Raw genomic sequence first — 23,133 nt, forward strand, 5'->3', positions numbered from 1 at the left:
GGTCCCTATATAAAGAGTTAAATTATATTGTATTTCTTTTTATTCAGAAATAGATAAATTAGTCCTTAAATTTTAGATTAAAGAGCAAACTTATATTTTTATTAAAAAAATTATCCATTTCTACTACTAAAAATTAGTCCATATACATCAACATAAAGCATACATAACACGTCATGTGTTTTTATCTGATTATTTCATCAATCAAGCTAATTTGTAACAATAAAATAGATAAATATTTTATAAAAATAACTAATTTACGCTTTAATCTAGTGTATACGGATTAATTGGAAAAAAAGAGATTAACGTAAAGCCATGAAGATACATTTTATTAATAAAACTCCCACCACCTTTCATTCTGTAGCTGATGCTTTGTGCCTTCTTGACACTTTCCAGTTTCCACTGAACAAAAGGAAAAAAATTGAGAAGAAATTAAAACAAACATAAATATTTTTCATCAATTAGACCAAATATATTCTCTCTGATCCTCTGGCCATGAGAAAAAAGAACAAATCCACGTGTATGCTATCCGCCATTTTCAACGTGCAGATGAAGAAATTATATAAACAAACAAAGGGAAAAGCAAAGCAAAGGCGTCAGATTAAGGGAAAATACAGAAAACGATGAAGCTTAAGGTATACGCAGATCGCTTGTCTCAGCCAGTTCGAGCTGTAATCATCTTCTGCGAGTAATTTTTTTCTCGCCTTTTCTTGAGCTATTATCTGGTTTCTCTTCTCTCTCTTTTTTTTTTTTTAAATTTTCTTTAATCTCCTTTTTTTTTTGGTAAATTAGGGTAAATGGAATAGACTATGAGGAAATCAAAGTAGATCTCGCAAATCGTGAACATTTAACTCCTGAATTCGCAGGTATTCATTCTTCCCTTTCTAATTTCACTATTCGAATTCTACTCCAATTTGTTATTTGTTATTCGCAGGTGTTTGATATTTTAATTAATTGTTATTAGTTGATTACTTTTGAAATTCACAAAGATTAAATAATTCTAATTTTTTTGAGAGGGACCAATTTGCTCAATATTAAAATTGAGATGGACTGGAGAGCTATTTTTACCTTATTTATTTTACTAGATTTATAAATTTCGAATTATTTTGTCATAGAAATAAATCCCATGCAACAGCTGCCGGCCATTGTTCATGGATCATTTAAGCTGTTTGAAAGGTAATCAAAGTGTTTTTTTTTTACTCTTAGTTCAATGATTCGATATATTTATTGATTAAATTTATTTGTTGCAGCCATGCTATTCTTATCTATCTTGCTTCTTCATTTCCTGGAGTTGCTGATCATTGGTAGGTGCAATTTGCTTTTTTTTGGCAGATTATTTGTTATTTTTTTCACCAAAAAAATAATTTATCTATTGTCCGAGTGGGTGAAAATAAAACCATGATTAACATATATTTTTTTTAAAAATAGATAGTTTCACTAACATTTTTGAAAGAAGTATAATCATATAAACAGGGTGAAGCGAGAATTTTTTGTTGGAAGGACTAAATTTGATTCATAAATTTTTGGGAGAGCTAAAAATTTAATTCCGTCATTAAAATTTTAAAATTTTTCAAGGGATTAAATTATAACCTTTACACTTTTAGAGGGGCCATAATTAAATTTTAAATTTTAGTGAGGCTAAAATACAACTTCGATGGTATGTCGATGGCTCAATGTTCTTGTGATGTTAACGTTGGAAGGATTAACTAACTTATCTGCCAATGCCTTGTACTGAAACTTTTAGGCAGTTCAATCACGGGATTATTAATATAATTCGACATATTTCCGTTCTGTTTGGATATAATAGAGGTGCTTATGGTCGAATCAGGTTTAAAAATGATATTAATATATTTTGTTCTTACTCAAGCTTGATCCGGTCTAAAATATAGGTTAAAATTTGTTCGAATCCGTCCATATTTGCAAAAGATTAACTAAACAAATTTTAAGTTCGCTCATAATTTTTTTAAAAAAATTAAAAAATATGTATTTATATTATATTATTTCAATATTTAGAATTTTATACATTTTTATTGAAATTTTTTTATATCATCTTAACATTATTTTAATGTTTACATTAAGGTAGTATTATATATTTAGTATAGGTTTTTTTTAAATTTTTTTCTAAATTACATAATATAAAATATTATAAATTTAAAAATGAGTCGGGCTTAGGCGTTAAATGTTCAAGCCAGAACCTAACACATATTTTAAACAAGGTTAATTTCTTGTCCAAATTTATTTTTTAAGCCTAATATTTTTATCTAAAACCTCTCAAATTTCGGAGAGATCTTCATACCTGAAAGACAGCCCAATCCATGAACAGTTGTAAGATATACCACACCAGTTATAACTGAGTTTTTGCTACTTCGTTTCGAGGTATCCGGCTGATGTTTACAAGAGAAGTAAGATACACTCGGTGTTGGATTGGCATCACTCCAACTTACGTTGTGGTCCAAGTATGTAGTTAACGCCTAAATGGATCGTACACTTTTTAAGTTTTCTGTGCTTGTTCATAGTGATTGGTGCACTGATGTTGTAGGATAATGTTTGCTTCGTATCTTATGACATGTTGTTTCCCTTCGTGGACCAATCACCGATGCTATATGCGTGTGCTTGTCTCTGAACATGAATCCTTTTCAGTTTATCTATGCCGATATGTTACCTTCTATCTAGATATGCTTGTGTTGCGGTTCCTTTTGAAACTCGATGCTTCCATTTGTTTCAGTCACAATTGTTCAGAATTCTATTCTAGCGCCTGTGTTTCGCAGTCCATTGAATCCAGAAGCAGTTGCTGAAGGCGAGAAAATTCTGTCCGCAGCTCTGTCGAAGACCGAATCTTTTTGGCTCGACGATAATAGGCCTTTTTTGCTCGGTCAGAACCAACCATCAATAGCCGATCTTATCCTCGTTTGTGACATAATGCAAGTTAAGGTATGTTTTTTATGAATCAATCTTTTTCGTCATCTCCGCCGTGGCCCCGTATGCTTAATGTTTCGTGCTTTAAAAATTAAATCACGCATCGATAACAATTTCTTCGATGTAGCTTGTGGGTGAGACGGATTGGAACAGATTATTGGGTCCTTACAAGAAAGTTCAGCAATGGATCGAGAACACAAGAAATGCTACAAATCCTCACTTTGATGAACTGCATAAGGTCCTGAAGGAACTCAAAGAAAAACTGCAAAATTAGCAATTAAAAGGGTTTAGCAAATAATGAAGGTGGTGGAGTCTTTGCATTCAAGAATCTGAGAAATGAAGAACTGCATTACTATAGTATGTATAATTAGAACGTGTGGTATGTTTTCAGTCACTAAGAACAGTGGGTTATGTTTATATAAACAGATGTTGTGGTATTGTAATGGATGATGAGTAAATATTGGCTTATATATAAGAGTTTCACTCTGTTTTACTTATTGTTTCGTTGTACTGTAAGTCCTCTGGTTAGCTATTTTACTCCAATTTCGAGATTAGGAAAATGGATATATTTAATATTTAAATTTTTAATTATTTATATATAATAGTTTAGTAATTTTGTGGTTTACCCAGAAGAAATCACACGTGTATGCTACCTGACCTAGTCTATTCGCGGTTGAAGAAATGACATAAAGGAAGCAAAGTCAACAAAACAAAGGTGTTTGAACAAAATAAATAAATAATGGCGGAGGATAAATTAAGGGAAAAATACCGAAAACAGAGACTGAAGTGGAAAGATCAAAAGGGATAAACATGAAGCTCAAACTATATGCAGATCGCATGTCTCAGCCTGTTCGAGCTGTCATCATCTTCTGCAAGTAATTTTTTTTCCCATCTTCTGATGAACTATTATCTGGGTTTTCTTCTGCTTTGAAAGTTTTCTTCATGTTTCATATTCTTTCTTTGGTAAATTAGGAAAAATGGTATAGACTTTGAGGAGATTAGAGTTGATATCGCTAAGCGTCAACATTTAACTACTGAATACGCAGGTATTCAAATTATACACCAATTTGTTATTAACCATTTGATTTGTTTTTTTTATGAGATTTATAAATTAAGAATTATTTTGTTGCAGAAATTAATCCCATGAAGCAGCTGCCCGCCATCGTTGATGGAAGATTTAAGCTGTTTGAGAGGTAAATAAAGACCCCTTTTTTCCCCTTAGTTCATACGTTCCATATTAAATATATATATTCATTACTATTAGTTTTTTTGTTGTTGTTGCAGCCATGCCATTCTTGTCTATCTTGCTTCTTCATTTCCTGGAGTTGCAGATCATTGGTGAGTGCAATTACCTTTTTCTTTGTAGGATTACTTGTTAGTTATTACATGGTGGATGGTTGGACAACTTCAACAGTATGTCAATGTCTTGGTGTTCTATGATGTTACTATCGGAAGGATTAACTAGTTTATGTGCCGATGTTTGTTTGCTGTAGGTGACTGTCTTACCGAAACTTATGCGGTTCAATCACGGGATTATCAATATAAATTTGGTGCATTTCATGTTCAGTTCAGATATGCCACTCTTATTATAACGAGTGTCCGTTTTCCTTGTTTCAAGGTACCCTGCTGATGTTTTCAAGAGAAGTAAGATACACTCGGTGTTGGATTGGCATCACTCCAACTTACGTCGTGGTCCAAGTATGTAATTAACGCCGAAATGGATCGTACACTTTTTTTCTGTGCTTGTTCATAGTGATTGGTGCACTGATGTTGTAGGATAATGTTTGCTTCGTATCTTATGACATGTTTTTTCCCTTCGTGGACCAATCACTGATGCTATATGCGTGTGCTTGTCTCCAAACATGAATCCTTTTTATGACATATTGTTTTATGTCATGTTATTTCCCTTGGTGGACCGATGCTATATCTGTGCTTGTCTCTAAACACGAATCCTTTTTGGTTTATCTATGCCGATATGTTACCTTCAATCTTCATATACTTGTGTTGTGGTAATGTGTACCAATGCTCCCTTTCGATTGGTGAGGTATGGCTTTTGAACTCTATGCTTCTGTTTTCCAGCCACAATTGTTCGGAATACTGTCCTAGCACCGGTGCTTGGCCGTCCATTGAATCCAGAAGCAGCTGCTGAAGGTGAGAAATTTCTGTCTGCATCTCTGTCGAAGATAGAGTCCATTTGGCTCAAGGGTAATGGCCGTTTTTTGCTTGGCGGGAACCAACCATCTATAGCTGATCTTAGCCTCGTTTGTGACATAATGCAACTCGAGGTATATTTGTCCACATTTCATTACTTTCTGACTGTCATTAGCATTACTTCTCTGGTGGAACATAATATTCTATGACAGTTCACCCGTGCCCCCATAGATTTATCTGCGTTTCTTCTCAAAACATACTAGTATTTATGTTTTCGTTTTCCTTCTTGGCTTGCACATGCATGAGTGCTTAGAAAATGAAATTATCTGAAGAGACATTAAGATTGATAACAATTTCTTCGACATAGCTTTTGGGTGAGACGGAACGAAACAGGTTTTTGGGTCCTTACAAGGAAGTTCAGCAGTGGATCGAAAACACAAGAAATGCTACAAATCCTCACTTCGATGAAGTGCATAAGATCCTAATGAAAGCCAGAGAAAAACTGCAAAATCTGCGGTTGAAGGGAGCGAATAACGAAGGTGGTGAATCTGACATGAAAAGAACTTTGCATTCAAGAATTTGACAAATGGAAAACTGCATTACCAGTATGTATCATTAGTACTTGTAGCGTTTTAATCTTTGCTTTTCTTTTTTTTGAAAAACAATAGATGCTATAGTAATGGATGATGAAGTATTATTCTTATTTTACCTGTTTTTTATACTCCGAGCCCTGTGAGTGTAGGTTAAGAATATATATAATCATATCTTATGCATTGGTACAAATAGCTGGTACTGTGATGGATCAAAAGCAATGATTGGCTCATAACTAATAATTACACTTGTTTTACCTATTGTTTCTTTATACTCTTAAGTCCTGTAATTAGCTAATTTACTCAGATTCGGATTTGGATATATGAATATGTGTCTGACATGGATATGTTTAATTTTTTTAATTGTTTTTTTTCATATATTTCGAGAATCATATTGTTAATAATTTATTTTTGGATAAACTAAGATGAAAATGAAATATGAAAAAAAGAAATACATACAATTTAAGGATTCAGCAAAGGTAATGTAATAAAGGAAAATAAAAAAAAGCACAGTCTATTTCTTAGACCTGACTACGGATTGGATCGGGTTTGGATTAGGCTAATGTAAAATTTTAGATCTGTTTTCTATGTTCGGGCTTGACTCGAAAAATAGGTCTGAAATTTTATATAAGTTTGGCTCAAATAAAAAAAATACTAAACCCGATTCTGGTTATATCCGATCGTATTAAATTTATTATATAAAAATAAAATTAAAAATATAATACAACAAATATACTAAAAATATTAAAATAAATGTTTCTTAACAAATTGAAAATACATTAAAATAAATATTTATATTTAAATAACACTAGGATAGTTGCAACTAGAGGTGCTCATGGGCTGAGTTCGGGCCAGGCTCAACAAAAAATTCAGGCTCATTTACTAGTTTTGTCCAAGCCTGACCCCGATACAAATGATAAAAACCTGGGCCCGACTTGGCCCGTCCGTATTAGCTTTTTATATAATTTTTAAATATATATAATACATCAAAAATACTAAAAAATCAAAATAAATATTTCCCAGCAAATTGAAAATAAATTTTAAAAAATATGTAGACTTAAATAACACTAAGATAAATGTAACTTAACAAGTAAATGCCTCTAAAATAATAACAAAATTAACAAATGCTTTAAAAATATTAACAAAATTAACAATAAAATAAGTTTTATACAATATCCAAACAATAATAACAAAATAGTAGTAATATTATAGTAAAATGATAGCAAAATAGGGAGAAAACAATAAGAAAATAACATTAAAAAAAGAGCAGATTTGTTTTGTCCTTTAGTGAATTCGGGCCGGGCTTGGGTCGGGCTAAAAATGCCTTACCCGAGGCCCTTAATTTTTTGTCTAAGCCCATTTTTCGGGCCTATACTTTTACCCAAACCTCCCACATTTCGGTCGGGCCTTCGGGCCAGACCAGGTGACCTGACGCCCTGACCCATGATCAGGTCTAGTTGCAACTAGAGGTGAGTATTCGATCAAGTCGAGTCAAATCGAGTAAAATTTTTTCAAGTTAGTCGAGTTTACAAAACCTATTTTAGCACCTAAACTTAATTTGAATTTTTTTCGAATCAAATCGAATAAAGTTAATAAATTTCGAGTCGAGTTAATGAATCCTATTATTTATACTCAATGTTGCGTTTGCATAGACCAATTATTTAACTAGTAGATGAAGTACAATATTATTTAATTATATAAACAATATAATAGTTTCATTTTTTAACTTAATGGATAAATATTTATAAAAAAAAGATGTAGTTTTGTCTTTTAACTTAATTTGACTTTTAATTTTAGAAAAGTAAACATTTATTAAAACGATTTAATTTTGTCATTTCTTATTCGGATAACTCAAATTATGTAATTCATATTCGAATTAAACCGAAAAATTTGATTTTTTTTATTCTAGTTGATCCGAATAACTTGAACTATTTAATTAAAAATTTGAATTTTTTATCGAGTTTTTTAAATCGAATCGAAATTTACACATCTCTAATTAAACAAACAAATGCATCTAAAATAGTAATAAAATTAACAATTAATTAAAAATTATACAACATCTAAATAATAATAATAATATAATAATAAAATTGTATCAAAACGAAAATTAAAAAATAACAATATTCAAGCCGAATCAAACTTGAATAAAAAATACTTACTCAAAACTCATCGTTTAAATTTAAGTCTTATTTTTTATTTAAACTTATTTTTCGAGATTATATTTTTATCCAACCTCTCGGACGAGTCTACGACCATGATGAGGTGTAATATTTCTTATGTGAACCTCCAAAACATATAAAGAGCAGCCACAGTTATGGGAGAAACTTTTCTTTTTTCAATTTTGTAGTAATTTTAATCTCATTTAAAAACCTCTTGAAAAACACCCGAAAAAAAAAACAGCCTTTGTCCGAAATGGGAAACCGAAGGTTCGCTCAGGTATCCACTAGCGACGATGAGGACGAAGTTCCGATACGTACCCGACGGTCCCGGCCGGAAGATACCAAGCAAGAAAGGAAAAGGAAGAAAATGAAGCTACTAGAAGAGGATGATGAAGAGGAAGAAGAGAGGGCATTGAAGAAAACGAAGAAGAATAAGAAAAAGCGAGATGACGACACGGAGGAAGAAGAAGAAGAACCAGAGGAAGAAGAGGAACCAGAGGAAGAAGGAGTTCAAGAGGATGCGAAGCCAATAGGGGAAGCTGTTAGGGTTTCTGGGAAAGGAAGAGGAAGGAGGAGTCATTATGAAGCTTTTGAGTTTGATGGCAACCGATATGATCTCGTGAGTTCTTTACTTGCATTTTGGATTTTTTAGGGTTTTTTGCTCTTTGTTAATCTGTTTCCGAGTGTTCGGATTCTGAATTTAGGGGTTTCTGATTGTTAGGGCTTGTGTTCTTTTTTGCTGTGCGGCATTGTTTGATAGGTTTTGCTGGAATTTAGGGGTTTTGAACTTTTTTGGCTTGAAAATTTTTACTTGTGTTTATGTGGATTTATGGTCTGGTTTTCTGGTTGTTCTATAAATGTCAGATCTGTTAGTTGATTTCAATCATTTTAATGGATTTATCAAGTGCTTTTTTTCCCTTCTTTGAGTGGCTGAAGCTGCTTTTTCTGGGTCATTTTCTTTTATCTTAATTTTAAGTTATCTTCTATGAGAAATTGAGATTTTCAGTTATTTTCAGTTGTAATTGGGGGAAAAAAGAGGCTTTTTTAGATGTTTCCATGTTTGTGAAGAGTGATGATACTTTCTTTAGCTTCTCTGGGATTGTGGTCAAAGAAAGCTGAAATGAGATACTGATTCCTGGTATAAATGAGTTCTACTACTGATTTTACGTTTATATTTTTCAGTCACCCTTTTAAATAAGTATAGTTGTTATGTATTATGTTTATTTGTTGCTCTTTTGGTCCGTAAATATGGTTCTCGTAATAGCAGTGGCAGAAAAGAGTGTCTTTGTGGATGCTGGTAGGAATTAGAACTAATCTTTTGTGAATGTTAAAAATGGTTATGCTTGTAGAACTGCTTTGTGAAAAGTTATTACTCCAGATTTAAGTGGCCCATTTTTGTGGCATTCTATTTTTATTTTGTTTGCAGCAGTAATTTGGGGTCTCTTTTGTTAATTTATAACTTTTCACCTTTGTGTCATTATTTATGTTTTCTAGTGTTCCTCTACAGGAGGATCCAGTTCTTTTAGTTCCCGAAGATCAGGAGCAGAAGCCTTATGTGGCAATCATTAAGGTAATTGCATTGCCTGGTATCGCATTTTTAGTTTTGTTACCTTCGACTTACTTCTTAGTCGCTTATTCTCAAATAATGGAGCTTTTATCAATGATAGGACATTAGTCAGACTAAGGATGGGAGCATTATGGTTACTGGCCAGTGGTTTTATCGCCCTGAAGAGGCTGAGAAAAAAGGTGGTGGAAGCTGGCAATCACGTGATACCAGAGAGCTGTTTTATAGTTTCCATAGGGATGAGGTTCCAGCTGAATCTGTGATGCACAAGTGTGTAGTGCACTTTGTTCCCATACATAAGCAACATCCAAACCGTAAACAGCATCCAGGTTTTATTGTGCAAAGAGTTTATGACACTGTAGAGCGGAAACTTTGGAAGCTAACTGATAAAGATTATGAGGATAGTAAACAGCATGAGATTGATCTACTTGTTCAGAAAACTTTATCACGTTTGGGAGATCTCCCTGACCTTGAGATTGATGCTGCTGCTGCAGTTGTTGATCAGGAAGAGCAATTGAAAGCTAAAAGAACACTCAGGAAAAAGAACATTTCACCTCTTGATGTTACGAGGAACGATGAAGGAACTACAAGGTCTGATCAACATATGAAAGCTGAAACTCCTGGAAGCTGTACAAGTAATACCACTGAATACTACACTATTTTGTCAAAAGCTAACGTGCTAACTGGAGTAACCCATCGTGATAAGTGGATGGAGAGGCTTCTCCAAGCAGTTCAATACATGTGTAGTTCTCCTGATAGCGTGCATAATGATGACAAAGTAAAAGGTGGTTCTGATAGCTTGGAACCTGAAAGAGGCGCTAAGAGTTCAGGAACTGCAAATGGATCACAAGAGAAGAGTTCAAATGTGTGCAGTGACTTTTTACCTATGTTTAGCTTTTATAGTAGGGATATCTTTCTTCTTCTTTTTTTTTCCCATGTGATGATCAGTAGAAATAGGTATTATTGAATGTTAATTGATCCAATGATTTGCATAATATTTGTTGCCCTTCTTGATTTGCAGGCTGGCAAGTCTTTTCAGTGGCCAGATGCTGCTGTTGCTGCTGTAACTGCACTCGAGAAGGCCTCACATGATGCTTTTTCACCTGACATGAAATATAACCAGAAGTTACGGCAACTTATGTTCAACCTGAAGGTCAAGAGCTTTCTGCTTATAAGCCTATATAGATATATATTCCCTTGTTTCACTTTAAGATGGTGTTGATTCTTGTTTCTTTTTTATAGAACAATCCGTTGCTCGCTCGACGTCTACTAAATGGAGAATTGGAACCTTCAACAATACTTAACATGACACCTGCTGAGTTAAAGGTATAGTCTGTAAGGGCCTTGAGTTCTCTTCTTTCGTGTCGGTTTAAGAGAGCGATAGCTACCTCATGTAGGTGGAAATGTGTTTAACTCTTGAACTTGGTTATCTTTTTGTCATTTTGGTTTCAATATCTCAACGGCTTAGAAAAATTTTAAGCTTACAATTCTTTGTAACTAATTTTTACTGCAAATATTGATCCCCCACTTCATTATATATATGTCCTTAGGGTTTTTGTTTATTGCAAGTGGCATTGTTTTGTGATTAATGATTTCTGTGTAGGAGGGTTTAACTGCTGAAGAGACAGCAAAAAAAGAGCCCGATGAATCAGAGCGCATGCAGGTCATTCTCTTCACCTAATTTTTGTTGAAGAATAAATCTGATTACAATTTTCTTTTTAACTTGGTTGACATATGCTCATTGATTGTTCGATTACTCTTTAAGCAGATGACTGATGCTCGGTGCTCAAGATGCAATGAATTTAAAGTCTGTCTAAGGGACATTATCCAAGCAGGACATGGAGATCGCTACCAGGTTATCTCATATTTTCTTCTCCATTTCCATCATCGAGAATAAGCTTGGATTATTAGGATGTTACTAAGTTGATTAAGCTAGTGTGTGTCTATATATTGTGATTCACCCTAGTTATACATGTACATGCACAAATGTCGAACTTGTTTATGTAGGAGAGACCAATAACTGCAACTGCAGAGAAAGATTTGTCTTTGTACTAGATTTCAGGCAATGACGAGAAGTTCACTAACTGTGTTGAGCAAGAGAACAATATACTTTTACGTAGAAATTAGATTTTATAAAGGCATAATATTGACACAAGTACTTAGAAGATGGTAGGTAAAAGTAGTACCATGGAGGCCCCTAAACTAGGAGTCAGATTGCATTTTGCCCCTTTTACCTAAAAATAGGCAAATTAGTCCCTATATGTTAGATCAAAGAGCAAACTGGTCCTTTTTGTTAAAACTTCCATCCATTTCTACTGTTAAAAACTAGCATTACCAGACAGTTACATGTGACAGCATGCCACATTCACCTCATGTTGACGTATAGAGCAGATTTTAACAGTAAAAATGGATGGAATTTTTAACAGGACTAGTTTGCTCTTTGACATAACATACATGGACTAATTTGCCCAATTTTTTAGTAGAGGGGGCAAAATGCAATCCAACTCCTAGGACAAGGACCTCTATGGTACCTTTATTGAAGATGGTAATATAAATCTTTGTCTAAAATGGATAAACATGTATCATGCTCCTGCATATGTGAATGTCTGATTGTGTTTGATAGGCATATGTATATTTGTTGTTGGAATATACAGTCAGATATTCATTTTCATCTTTAACCCTTAAAACTTCCCCTTTGTGTTTTCAGTTGGAATGTATTGCATGTGGAAATTCCTGGTATGCTTCTAGAGACGAGGCGTCTTCACTTACAATAGAGCCATCATCAAGTTCTGCCAAGGGTGCTGGTTCGGGACAACCAGCCATGGCGAAGCCTGAAATTCCCGAGAAGAAGTCGGTTAGCCCCCGTGAATCAGAATCTACAAAAAATGCGGAGTAAGGAGCAAAATTGACCTTTGTACAGTTGAGTGTTTGCTTATCAGTTAGACATAGTCATATATGTATACATCTATATATTAAGGTTAGGTTAGCACTGAGATTCCAGCAAAAGTTATTGGTTTATTCTCAAGCATAAGCCATGATTTAGCTAGTATTACTTTTAAATATCGAAATTTAGTTCAGTTAGTTCTTGAAGTCACATTACACCCCGAAATCTATTTACAAAAAAGTCCTTTAGCAGTTCATTTGGATAGACTGATATTTTGCATTATGCTTTAAAATGAAATCCATTTTTACCTAGAAATGGATCATGGGAAGGCATTTTGCTTCTTCGTACTATTTCTGGTTATCATTTAATTTCTAGTTTGAATAAGCGAATCCCATTTCTAAATTTTAGTTATTCTCATTATGTAGGGTCTTAAAGAGAATATGCCAGCATCGTCACTTTGAATTACAAAATAATTTTTAATAATAAATGTGCAGTGATTTGGGTCTATTGTAAAAATGGGATCAATTTTCAGTTCAACTGTTATGAAATATCTTTCTTTTTTGTAAAAAAAAACCATTTTCAGAATAAGAAAAATCGTAAAAGATTACAAATAAATAACAATAATAATAAAGGTTAATTTTTTGAGGTCTAAACGTGATATTACTATCATATTGGGGTTCTTGATTCAAGTTAGTTTTATAAATATTATTTATGTACGTAATATATAAACATAAAATAAAATTATGTTAATAATTTTATATATAAAATTACACATAATCCTTTTTATAATGTTAATTCAATAACAATTTAATGGTGACAACTATCCATATGACTGCACTAATAAGTCAAATAAATTTTATAATAAAGTTTGAAAAAAGGGAATAAAATATTTTTTTCCTAGATCCGAAGTACATAAAAAAGGAAATCTAAAACGCATGCAGTGTTTCTCATGATAAAGATATTGACTTATGGTACGAACATGTCTGCTTAAAGGAATTTTAATGTCCAAAAAACACGTCCTTAGCCAGCCTCCTTCACCTAATCTATTTTTTGTTATTATTATTATTCTATAAACTCAATAATAACCACAAAGCGCGCATTCTCTTCTTTACTTGCTCCTTTTTCATTTATTTGATTAATTTATTCAAGGTAACTAATTTTTTAATAAATTTTATTTTGGTCACTCTGTTTTAAAAAATTATAAAATGGTCACTGAATTATTCAAAAGTTTCTATCTAACTCACTGAACTATTCAAATAATTTTATTCAAGTCGTTGGGCTGTTAGATTTTTATTTTTCGAAAGTCTGGCTAGCGAGCTCCAAGTGATAATTCGATGATTACCCATTGACAAGCAGGAAAACATATCTTAGATCCAAGTTGATCTGACGACCAATGTTGGAAATTAGAGAAGAAAGTTGTTTAGATTTTGGTTCGCATATTCGTGATATTCAAAGTTGTTTCATGAAAAAAAAAAGAATCGTCGAAAGGGCCATATAACATCAATTTTATCAACCCAGAGACTTAAAAGGAAAACTTTTAAAAGTTTAGTGATCATTTTTTAATTTTTTTAAACTTGAATGACTAAAACATAAATTTACTAATAATAAGTAACCTTGGGCATAGTTTACCCTTCAATTTACCCCAAGCGTATTATTTAAAAAAAAATCAATAACTAACAAACAAAGCATTAATAAACGTTTTGCCCTTCTTCATTTGTTCTTATTGAATGATTGTAGATTTGAAATTTTGAAAAGGATCAAAATGGACCCCAACCTCCTATTAGCGAATTAGATAGAAAGCAGACATGATTAATATGTACATATCTTTAAGAATTGTCTCATTCATTGTCAGCAGGAATCAAATTTATTCCCATGTCTTATTTTTATTTCGTGTAGTTTTCGATTTATCAAATTTTAGTCCTTATTTAATAGTAATAATTAAATTTATTTGATTAAATTTTATTATTAGTCTTATATTATACATCAAGTTATAGATTTAGTCAATATTTTCCAACTAGATGATTCTTAGTCGCTATATCTTCAATCTCAATGCAAACAACAGTCATATATTTATCAATTGACTTTTTTTAAGTAATATGTGGAAATAACAAACAAAAATAATATTAATAATATGTTTGTCGAATCAAATTTTAAAAATATCAAAACTTAATGAATTTAATAGCTACCATTCGGTTAGGACTAAAATTTCAAAATTCTAAAAAGTACAGAGAGTAAAAATGCCTAAATTAAACCACAGGGACTAAATCCATAATTTATGCACAATACAAGGACATATAGCATAGTTTAACCATAAATAAGAAGGGAACCCACCGTCCTTATTACAACATAAATGGTTGAATTTCAATTCCACTCCCTTTATTTTATTTAGATGGCATAAAAATGGTTAAATTTTAATTTTGGTCCCTATACCATGCTCCAATTTAATATTTAATCTCTATACTTTATTCTTGTACATTATTCGGTACCTCAATGTTTTGTAATTTCCTTTGTTACTTATATAAAAAGACCGTCCTAAGCAATTCTCTCATCACAGGTGTCTTTTTTTTTTTTGGCCCTATAAGATAACGATAATTTTTTAGTACTGATCCCTCTACTTATCTAAAGTTTAGGATTTAGTCTATATTAATTAATTTAATAAATATATATTACAATTTTAATAAACATTTAATAAATAATTATAATATAATGGGATAAATCTCAAAACTATACATGAAATTTAGCCTAATGTGTAATTTTGTACTTAAATTTTGATTTTATGTAATTTTATACATAAAATTTTGATTTGATCCAGTTCTCACAGATTATTGATATAATGTTTATATATTACATAACAAATAATTATATTTATCCAATATAAAAAAATAAATTGATATATTTATTTTTTTAAAATGTGTACACGATTGACTTAAAATTAAAATTTTATGTATACGTTTGAACCACAATTAAAATCTCACGTATATAATTACACCAAATCAAATTCCATATGTCACGTTGAATCAAAATTCATTAAATTTGAAATTTACCCATAATATAATTATAGGTATAATTAAAAAAATTGAGGCCCCAAGGCGGGCAAAACATTCTAGTTTATATAAAAATATGCTATTTTTAGTGCAAATCAGTATATATCATGTAATAAAAAAAGTATATATATATATAATGTAAAGAAGTAGGTAAAGTTTGACTAGTAGGGCAGCTAAAATCTTTGGGTTGGTGTGGTTGGATTGGAACCTTACATTATAAAAATGCATATCTCTTGTACTCAGTAAAAAAATCTATTTTAATTTTTCAATGAAAATAAATTTATTATTTTTTAAAGAGAAGTTTCAGTTTTTTATTAATGGAATAATAATATTTTTACTAGAAGGTAAAATTTAAATTTTTTGTCTTTCTCACATTTATTTATTTTATCTTATCCTAATTAATAATCTCTGACTTATGTATTTATTTTATTGAGTTAAAATATTCCTATATATTATATTTTTATTTATGTAAATATATTTATTAAAAATTTATATAATAATTAAATAAAATATTATATGGAATTTTATTAATTTTATATAAAAATACTTTTAAAAGATAAACTATCGTAATAATACAACTTATTTTAAATAAAAAATTATGGGTTTTTAATCATTTCTTAATTGAGTTAGTGTTCAATCGACTTGTGATAGGAGGACATGAGTTCGAGTGCACACATTATCCTCTCATTTATGGGTTGGGGAGGAGAGACTATGGATAATTCTAAGTATTGTGTCAAAAATAGCAGATATAACAAGAACTTATACTGAGATTGTTCAAAAAAAAATTTTAATTTCATTTTATGTGGAATCTTGTTAATTTTCACATAAAAGAATATTTTTATCAGTTTATACTTTTTTATATATATTATAGATTATAATTTATCATTACCAAGTTTAATTGAAAATAAAATTATATACTAAAGGCTGATCACTGTCCCAAGTGTTGTCTGGGTTTGCCTGAGTTTGAGTCGCACTCATTGCGTTAGTCATTTGGACTCTGTCTTGTTATTGTAATTCACCGAAAAGCTCTATCAAACACCATACATAACTTTGATCCAATTGATTTTTATTGATCCTTCCATGGGGTTTCACATGTAGAAGTTCAAATGCCACACGAATTAAAACTTAATCAGTTGGTATTAAGGTTTTAATTGGCAAAAGCGAAAGACATAAACCTCGAAATGATTAATTTTCATGGATCGTATTTGATTATATAAAAATAAAAAAATCTCAAGGTAAAAGTACCATGGAGGCCCGATTCAAATTGTATTTTGCTTCTTTTATTTAAAAAAAGGTAAATTAGTCGTTATATATTAGATCAAATAGCAATATAGTATTTTTGTTAAAAATTTTATTCATTTTTATTGTAAAAAGTTGACGTGGCTGACAAAATAACATGCAATGTGTATCTCATTATGATGTACATGGATCAAATTTTAATAGTAGAAATTGATGATATTTTTAATAAAAGATAAATTTACTTTTTGATCTAATATGTAAGGATTAATTTACCCTTTTATAAATAGAGAATACAAAATGTAATCTAACTCATAGGATATGGGTCTTTGAGGTAATTTTACCAAATTCTGATCTTTAAAGGTCTCCCAAAGTAAAACAGACCAAACGCCAGTAAGTTCACGGAATTGTCGAACACGTGACCAAAACAAAAACCAATAAAGCTTTGACAAGAAATAAAATAAATGACCGGGGGCGGCGTTACGAGGTCTGCAGGACCATCACTTTTATTTTCTTTTTCCTGAATTTCTTAAAATTTATTTTAAATATTTAAAAGGTTAAAATATATTGGAAGTATTTATATTATTCGTAAATTCATTATTTTTATATTTTAAAATTTAAATTTCACCGTTAATATTGTTAAAATTATTTTGTGAATGTAAATCTAACGTTATTATTTAGTTGTATAATTATTAAGTGACTTTTTTTTATTATTTTAAAATGTTCAATGAATAAATTTAATAAATAATAATAATATTAATAACTAGACTCGAATTTTAAAAATTGAAAAGTAGATGAACTAACCCGAAAATAAAATTACCATAATTATATTTTAAATTTACTAAAAGTATATGAACTTATGATATATTTTAATCTATTTAGAAAAATGATATATTTTAATTTCAATATTATTTTGGCCTTTATGAGAGATACTTTAAAATATCTAAAATTACGACAAATTTATTTCATGCTCCCTCGGAATTTTCGTGTTAATTTGAATTTCTTTTAATAGTTTAAATCGATTGAAAAGAAATTGTTGGTGGTGAGTTTTATCATTGACAAATGTTGACGTGATTGATGCCGACGCTAAACTTGCAGTCAACAAATATTAAAAATTTATAAATGAATATAATTTTTATAAAAATATATTTATTTATTTTTTAATATTTAGATGTGACCTATATAATTTTGAATATATTTTATAATTAAATAAATAAAATCTATTTTATTCAACTTTGGCTCTCCATATATAACAAAATATTTATACACCGGTATATAGTATGTAATTCTAGACACTATTAGGGTCCTTTTGAATGGACGTTTGTTTTTAGTGCGGTATGTTTAGTTTTTTTTGTCACACGTTGCAATATTTAATATCATCGCCGTCACTATTTTTACACAGATAAATGCACCGTGTTGACATCATTTTTTTGGATGAAAACGGGGTCAACTTGGGTTTTGAAAAATGAAACGGGAGTCGCCACCAATTCTTTTTTATGAGGTGTGATTGGATCACCTCGAAAAGTGGTTGTTTTTAATAAACGATTTGATTTTATTAAAACAACAAGTTTGGTCCACGAAATTCAAAAGACGGGTTCGGGAGTCAGTTAAGTACGAGGAAGGATTAGCACCCTCGTAACGCCCAAAATTGGTACCTAGTTGATTAGTTAATGTCTTATTGTCGAAGGTTGAAAACTTTGAAGAATTTTAAAAAAATACGATCCTTGTGTTAAAACGTTGAAAATTTTCAAGAAAATGAGGGTATTTCACGTTATTCGAGAAAGAGAATCATATCCAGTAAGGAGGACACAATGTCTCGAATTCCCGATACGCGAATGAAAAGTGCTTATTTAAAAGATATTTTAGCTATCTCGGATTTAAAAATGATGTCACGACCCGTAAGTTAGGACGCAATTTTTTAATCCCGAGATCATTTAAAATTTGAGTTTAAAAAGATTCGTCATTTAGATTTATCGTGAAAATCGAAACCCAGTAAGTTAATATACGATCCTCTCGAATCTAAAGACGAAATATTATTTATTCAAAACAAATTATGTTATGTCGAGTAAAATAAAACACTAAAATCGTAGTAAAATGTGAAAGCAATTTGCATTGTTGTTATTCATGGCAAAATCATAATGAATACAAAAGTATAAAATGATATGAGCAATAGCAACGATAATAAATAAACGTTAGTCCTACAATCATATAAAAAACAATGTATATAAACAAATAAATCAAAACTTTCATTCAAAATGATAATAAAATGAAATAAATAGTGAACACAAATAAAACGTAAAGGAATATATATATGTATAGAAATGTAAATTAAAATATGTGTGTATACGTAAGTTACAAAATATATGAAATATATATAAAGTATGTTTTAAAATATAAAGAAAAAATAAATATGTATGAAGTGTATGTAAGTATATAAATATGTATATATAATAAAGGTGTATGAAAATATATTTTATATACATGTATTTATAAAAAATGCATATAGATATACATAGATGGTTTTAAGCTATGAAGTATGAAAAATATGTACATGTATGAATTATAAAATATATAAAATATGTACATATATATATGTAAAAATATGTATTTATATATTTATAAAGGTTAGAAATATGTATGTGTATTATAAATATATATGCATGTATAAATAAATTATAAAATAGGTATGTTTATATGTATATATATATTACAAAAAAATGTGTATAAGTATATGTAAAAATATATAATAATATATGTATATATCTATAAAAGCAATTATAATAATAATAATAATGCAATAACAATAATAATATAAAATTTGTAAAGAAAATAAACAAAATCACTAAAGGATTAGATTAAACATTAAACAAGATTCGGGGAGTTCAAAGCGCAAATAAACGAAAGGGGAGGGATTGATCTGAACACGCATGTAACATGGAGGGTCCATCAAAGCAAATTACCCTCCCTTTAAAACAGCGTAATTCGAGTAAGGACTAAATTGAAAATACGAAAAATTTCTGGGTAAATTTAAAAGATCAAAAGAACCTAATTTAAAAGGCATTAAAAAAGCGGAAGGGCCAAAGGTGCAATTAGCCCTTCCGTCAAAACACGCGGATCCCACGATCGGACGGGTCGGGTCGCGGGTCGGATCTCGGTTTAGACGCAAAACGGCGTCGTTTTGAGGGTGAATGAAACAGGCCAAAACGGCGCCGTTTCATTTAGGTGTTTAAACCAATTTTTGTTAAAAAAAATCATTCAGCCCCAGTTCTTTTTAAAAAAAAACTGAAAACTTCTCAGTTCTCTCTCCCTCTTCCCCTTTCCGACCGTCGGGCTTCCAGGCCTTCGCCGCGCCGCCTCCACGGCCAGTGGTCGGAGTCGCTCGAGATGGGTTTTTTAACCCTGGCTTCGGCACGCGTAAAGGCGGTACCTTTTTAAGCCAAGAGGCCGCAAAAAGGGGGTTTGAATCTTCCTCCAAATCCAGATCTGACGCCGACTAGAGGCCACCGGCGGCACAAACCGATTCAGGTGAGACCCTCTCTTCAACCCTTTTATTTATTTTGTTTTCTTTAAAAACATTTTCAAAAAGAAATAAAATATAAAAATAAATAGATAAATAAATAAACAAATAAATCGATCAAGAAAAAAAACAAGAACAAGAACAACAACCTTTTCTCTTATTTTCTGATGTTTGTAATAAAGGATCCCCCTATTACAACAAATTCGGCTTTAGCCGAAAGACAAGAAAAGAAAAATCCCCCATCAAACTGATCTCCTTTAGGCTTTATAGCCGATTACAATATCAAGAAAATGTGGCTACTGTTGCTTGCTGCCTTGCTCTGCTCTGTTCTTTTTCTTTTGATTGCAGGTGCCAGAGGAGTTGGTGGTGGCGTGTGGGCAATGGCAGAAAGCAGGTGAACGGCGGAGCAGGTGAGGAGGCCAGGGGCAAGGACGTGCGGCGCTAGGCTAGGGTTAGGGGGATTAGGTTTCCTTTTTTTTTTGGATTTGGGCTCCGAATTTGGGCCTCGGGTTTGGTGTTTGGGCTCTGTTAATTGGGCTGTACACACCGCTCATCTAAAAAGACGTAAACTAGATATGATTAGAGGTGTTCATGGTTCGGACCGGGCCCAAGCAAAAACTTAGGCCCGTTTGCTAGGTCCATGCTCGACCTAGCCCAAAAAATGGGCCTAAAAATTTACTCAAGTCCGACCAAGGTAAAAACACTGAACCCTAGGCCAGACCCGGCCCGTCCATATTAAATTTTTACGTATTTTTTAAATATATATAATACATCAAAAATACTAAAAACATTAAAATAAATATTTCCGAACATATTGAAAATAAATTTTTAAAAATATGTATACTTAAATAACACTAAGATAGATGCAACTTAACAATCAAATATCTCTAAAATAATAACAAAATTAACAATAAAACAAGTGTTGTGCAATATCCAAACAATAACAACGTAATAGTGAAATAATAACAAAATAGAGAGAAAATAAGAAAATATCATTAAAATAACATAAAAAAACAATCATTAAAATAACATAAAAAAACAACATTTTTTTTTTGTAATTTAGTGAATTTGGGTCGAGCCGGGCCTAAAATGTCTTACCCGAGACCCTGTCTGTTTCTTAAACAAACATTAAATTTTTGTCCAAACTTATTTTTCGAGCCTATATTTTTACTCAAACTCTCCTCCTACTTTTCGGGCGGATCTTTGAGATGAGTCATGTGGCCCGACTCATAAAGAGGTCTAAGTATAACATATCATCTTATTATAAAATAATAATAATATGTGGTTGATAATAAAACTAAGTATAAAAATATTAAACTTGTATGATTGTTGACTCTTAAAATCCATCCGAGTTTGAACGTAAATAATCTCTTTCTACATGAAAGGTTTCTAAATAAGAAAAGACTCGTGTTTTCTCAAGTTTAGTTTTTTGGTTTACGTTTGATAAAAGAGATTCAATATTTTCTTAAATCTTAAACTAAAATTCGAGGAAGACAAAATCATCAATGACGGATGCAACGTGTCAATTCTCGTGTCTGACCTTGGTGGTTTATGACCATGACGTGTCTTGTATTAGCACACAATAACCTTGAAACTTGTCAAGTGCTCATACCACTTCCGTTGATTTATATTTCTATAAGCATTAATGCTTGATACTATATAATATTTTCCTTTGGAGCATATGGTAAAATTTTCATGCTTTTACAGACTATTTAAAGGAAGAAAAAAAAAACCCAATCATAGAGATACAATAGGGAAAACCTGCAAAGTCATACATCAGATCATATTTATGTTCAATAAAAGTGTTTTATACACAAAAAAATTGTAAAAGGAAATAAAGGACAATTATATGCGATGGCTGGCAGTACACATTTCCTCTAAGTGTGTCAAAAGCACCCGATGCCCCGATTAGTAAAAGAAGACAATTCGTACTTCTAGTCATTGCAAACCTCCAAAATGTATAATTTGCCTTTATAGCGTTTTCAATGTTTATCACTGGTGTTAGAATATATTAGTGTATTAATTTGAATGAAGAGGCTCTCGAAATCAATAAAAATTTGAAATAAAAAATATTGAACAGAATTATAAAATTTTAATATTATTTTAATATAATTTTTTTAATTATTACTGGACTGAAGATCAAATTGAAAACGATTGTTTGAATGATTTGACAATCAGATTAGTTTATATATATATATATTAGATTTTTTTGTTAATGTATATTTTAGTCTCCGAACTTGATAATTTTTATATTGTTAGTCTTTTTTTTAAATTGAAAAAACGTATACTTTTATTAATTACCTGGATGACACTGTTAATTTTTGTACCGGCAACCAATAAAATAATAGAATGTGTCTTAAAATCTTGAAAAGAAAAACAAATAAAAAATATAATTTTCAAAAGAAATTCTATTTTTATTAAGAATTTAGAGAAATGAATGTTCAAATTTAAATGAATTTGGACAAATGAATGTTCATGAAGTTAGACGTTAAATTGTCCAAATTTATTCTAGATATGCATTTTGTTAATTTTATATTTTTATAATTTAAATAAAATTTTTAGACTTTTTATAAAATATTTATTTCTGAAGTTTTATGATATTTTGATATTTTTATTTTTATATCTATTATTATCTTACAATTATTTTATGATTTTTAATACTTTTAAAACATTTATTTTTCAACTAAAAATTGTCGCGTTTCCTATTTTGAGATTATCATGTGATGTTGTGATATCGGTTACCAATGTCAAATCATCAAAAATTTGATAGAGTTAACTAAATACTTAAAAAATATATCTTAATCGAAACCGTTAACTAAGTTGATAATCTTTTTTAGGTACCTATTTAACTACATCAATTTATTATTATTATTATTACACATCCATAGCCAATGACATAATGTTATGCGGCAAACCTCAAATTAGGACATGTCATTAGGGGTGTTCAAATGATTAACCGAACCAAACTAATATTAACTGAATTAATATAATTTTTTAATCATTTGACAGTTAATCGAACCAATTTTTTTCAAAAAAAATAACTAAACCGAAATATTTTGGTTAACCGAAATTTAT

At 30.8% G+C, this 23,133-nt stretch overlaps 3 protein-coding genes across 4 annotated transcripts; all 3 read left to right on the forward strand.

The window, feature by feature from the left end:
* The first annotated feature begins 390 nt into the window (after nt 1-390).
* On the forward strand, nt 391-3,410 carry LOC107904489 (glutathione S-transferase T1). Of its 2 annotated transcripts, XM_016830877.2 has the most exons (7): nt 391-685; nt 790-863; nt 1,113-1,173; nt 1,248-1,301; nt 2,374-2,453; nt 2,723-2,928; nt 3,041-3,410. In XM_016830877.2, exons 1-7 carry the CDS (start codon nt 621-623, stop codon nt 3,185-3,187), a joined length of 687 nt encoding a protein of 228 aa, XP_016686366.1. In that variant the 5' UTR covers nt 391-620; the 3' UTR covers nt 3,188-3,410. The 2 variants fall into 2 exon arrangements, with proteins under 2 accessions (XP_016686366.1, XP_016686367.1); XM_016830878.2 differs by lacking the exon at nt 2,374-2,453 and having other exon boundaries at nt 393-685; nt 2,766-2,928.
* Nucleotides 3,411-3,647: 237 nt separating this feature from the next.
* On the forward strand, nt 3,648-5,767 carry LOC107904488 (glutathione S-transferase T1). Its single transcript, XM_016830876.2, has 7 exons — nt 3,648-3,788; nt 3,886-3,959; nt 4,046-4,106; nt 4,198-4,251; nt 4,532-4,611; nt 4,993-5,198; nt 5,432-5,767. The coding sequence occupies exons 1-7, from the start codon at nt 3,724-3,726 to the stop codon at nt 5,645-5,647; spliced, it is 756 nt and encodes a 251-aa protein (XP_016686365.1). The 5' UTR covers nt 3,648-3,723; the 3' UTR covers nt 5,648-5,767.
* Nucleotides 5,768-7,970: 2,203 nt separating this feature from the next.
* LOC107904487 (uncharacterized) lies at nt 7,971-12,517 on the forward strand. Its single transcript, XM_016830874.2, has 8 exons — nt 7,971-8,432; nt 9,321-9,383; nt 9,481-10,242; nt 10,399-10,530; nt 10,620-10,703; nt 10,981-11,040; nt 11,146-11,232; nt 12,085-12,517. The coding sequence occupies exons 1-8, from the start codon at nt 8,067-8,069 to the stop codon at nt 12,271-12,273; spliced, it is 1,743 nt and encodes a 580-aa protein (XP_016686363.1). The 5' UTR covers nt 7,971-8,066; the 3' UTR covers nt 12,274-12,517.
* The last annotated feature ends 10,616 nt before the right edge of the window (nt 12,518-23,133 follow it).

Source organism: Gossypium hirsutum, chromosome D11 (genome assembly GCF_007990345.1).
Source record: "Gossypium hirsutum isolate 1008001.06 chromosome D11, Gossypium_hirsutum_v2.1, whole genome shotgun sequence".
In the NCBI taxonomy this organism is placed as follows: domain Eukaryota; kingdom Viridiplantae; phylum Streptophyta; class Magnoliopsida; order Malvales; family Malvaceae; genus Gossypium; species Gossypium hirsutum.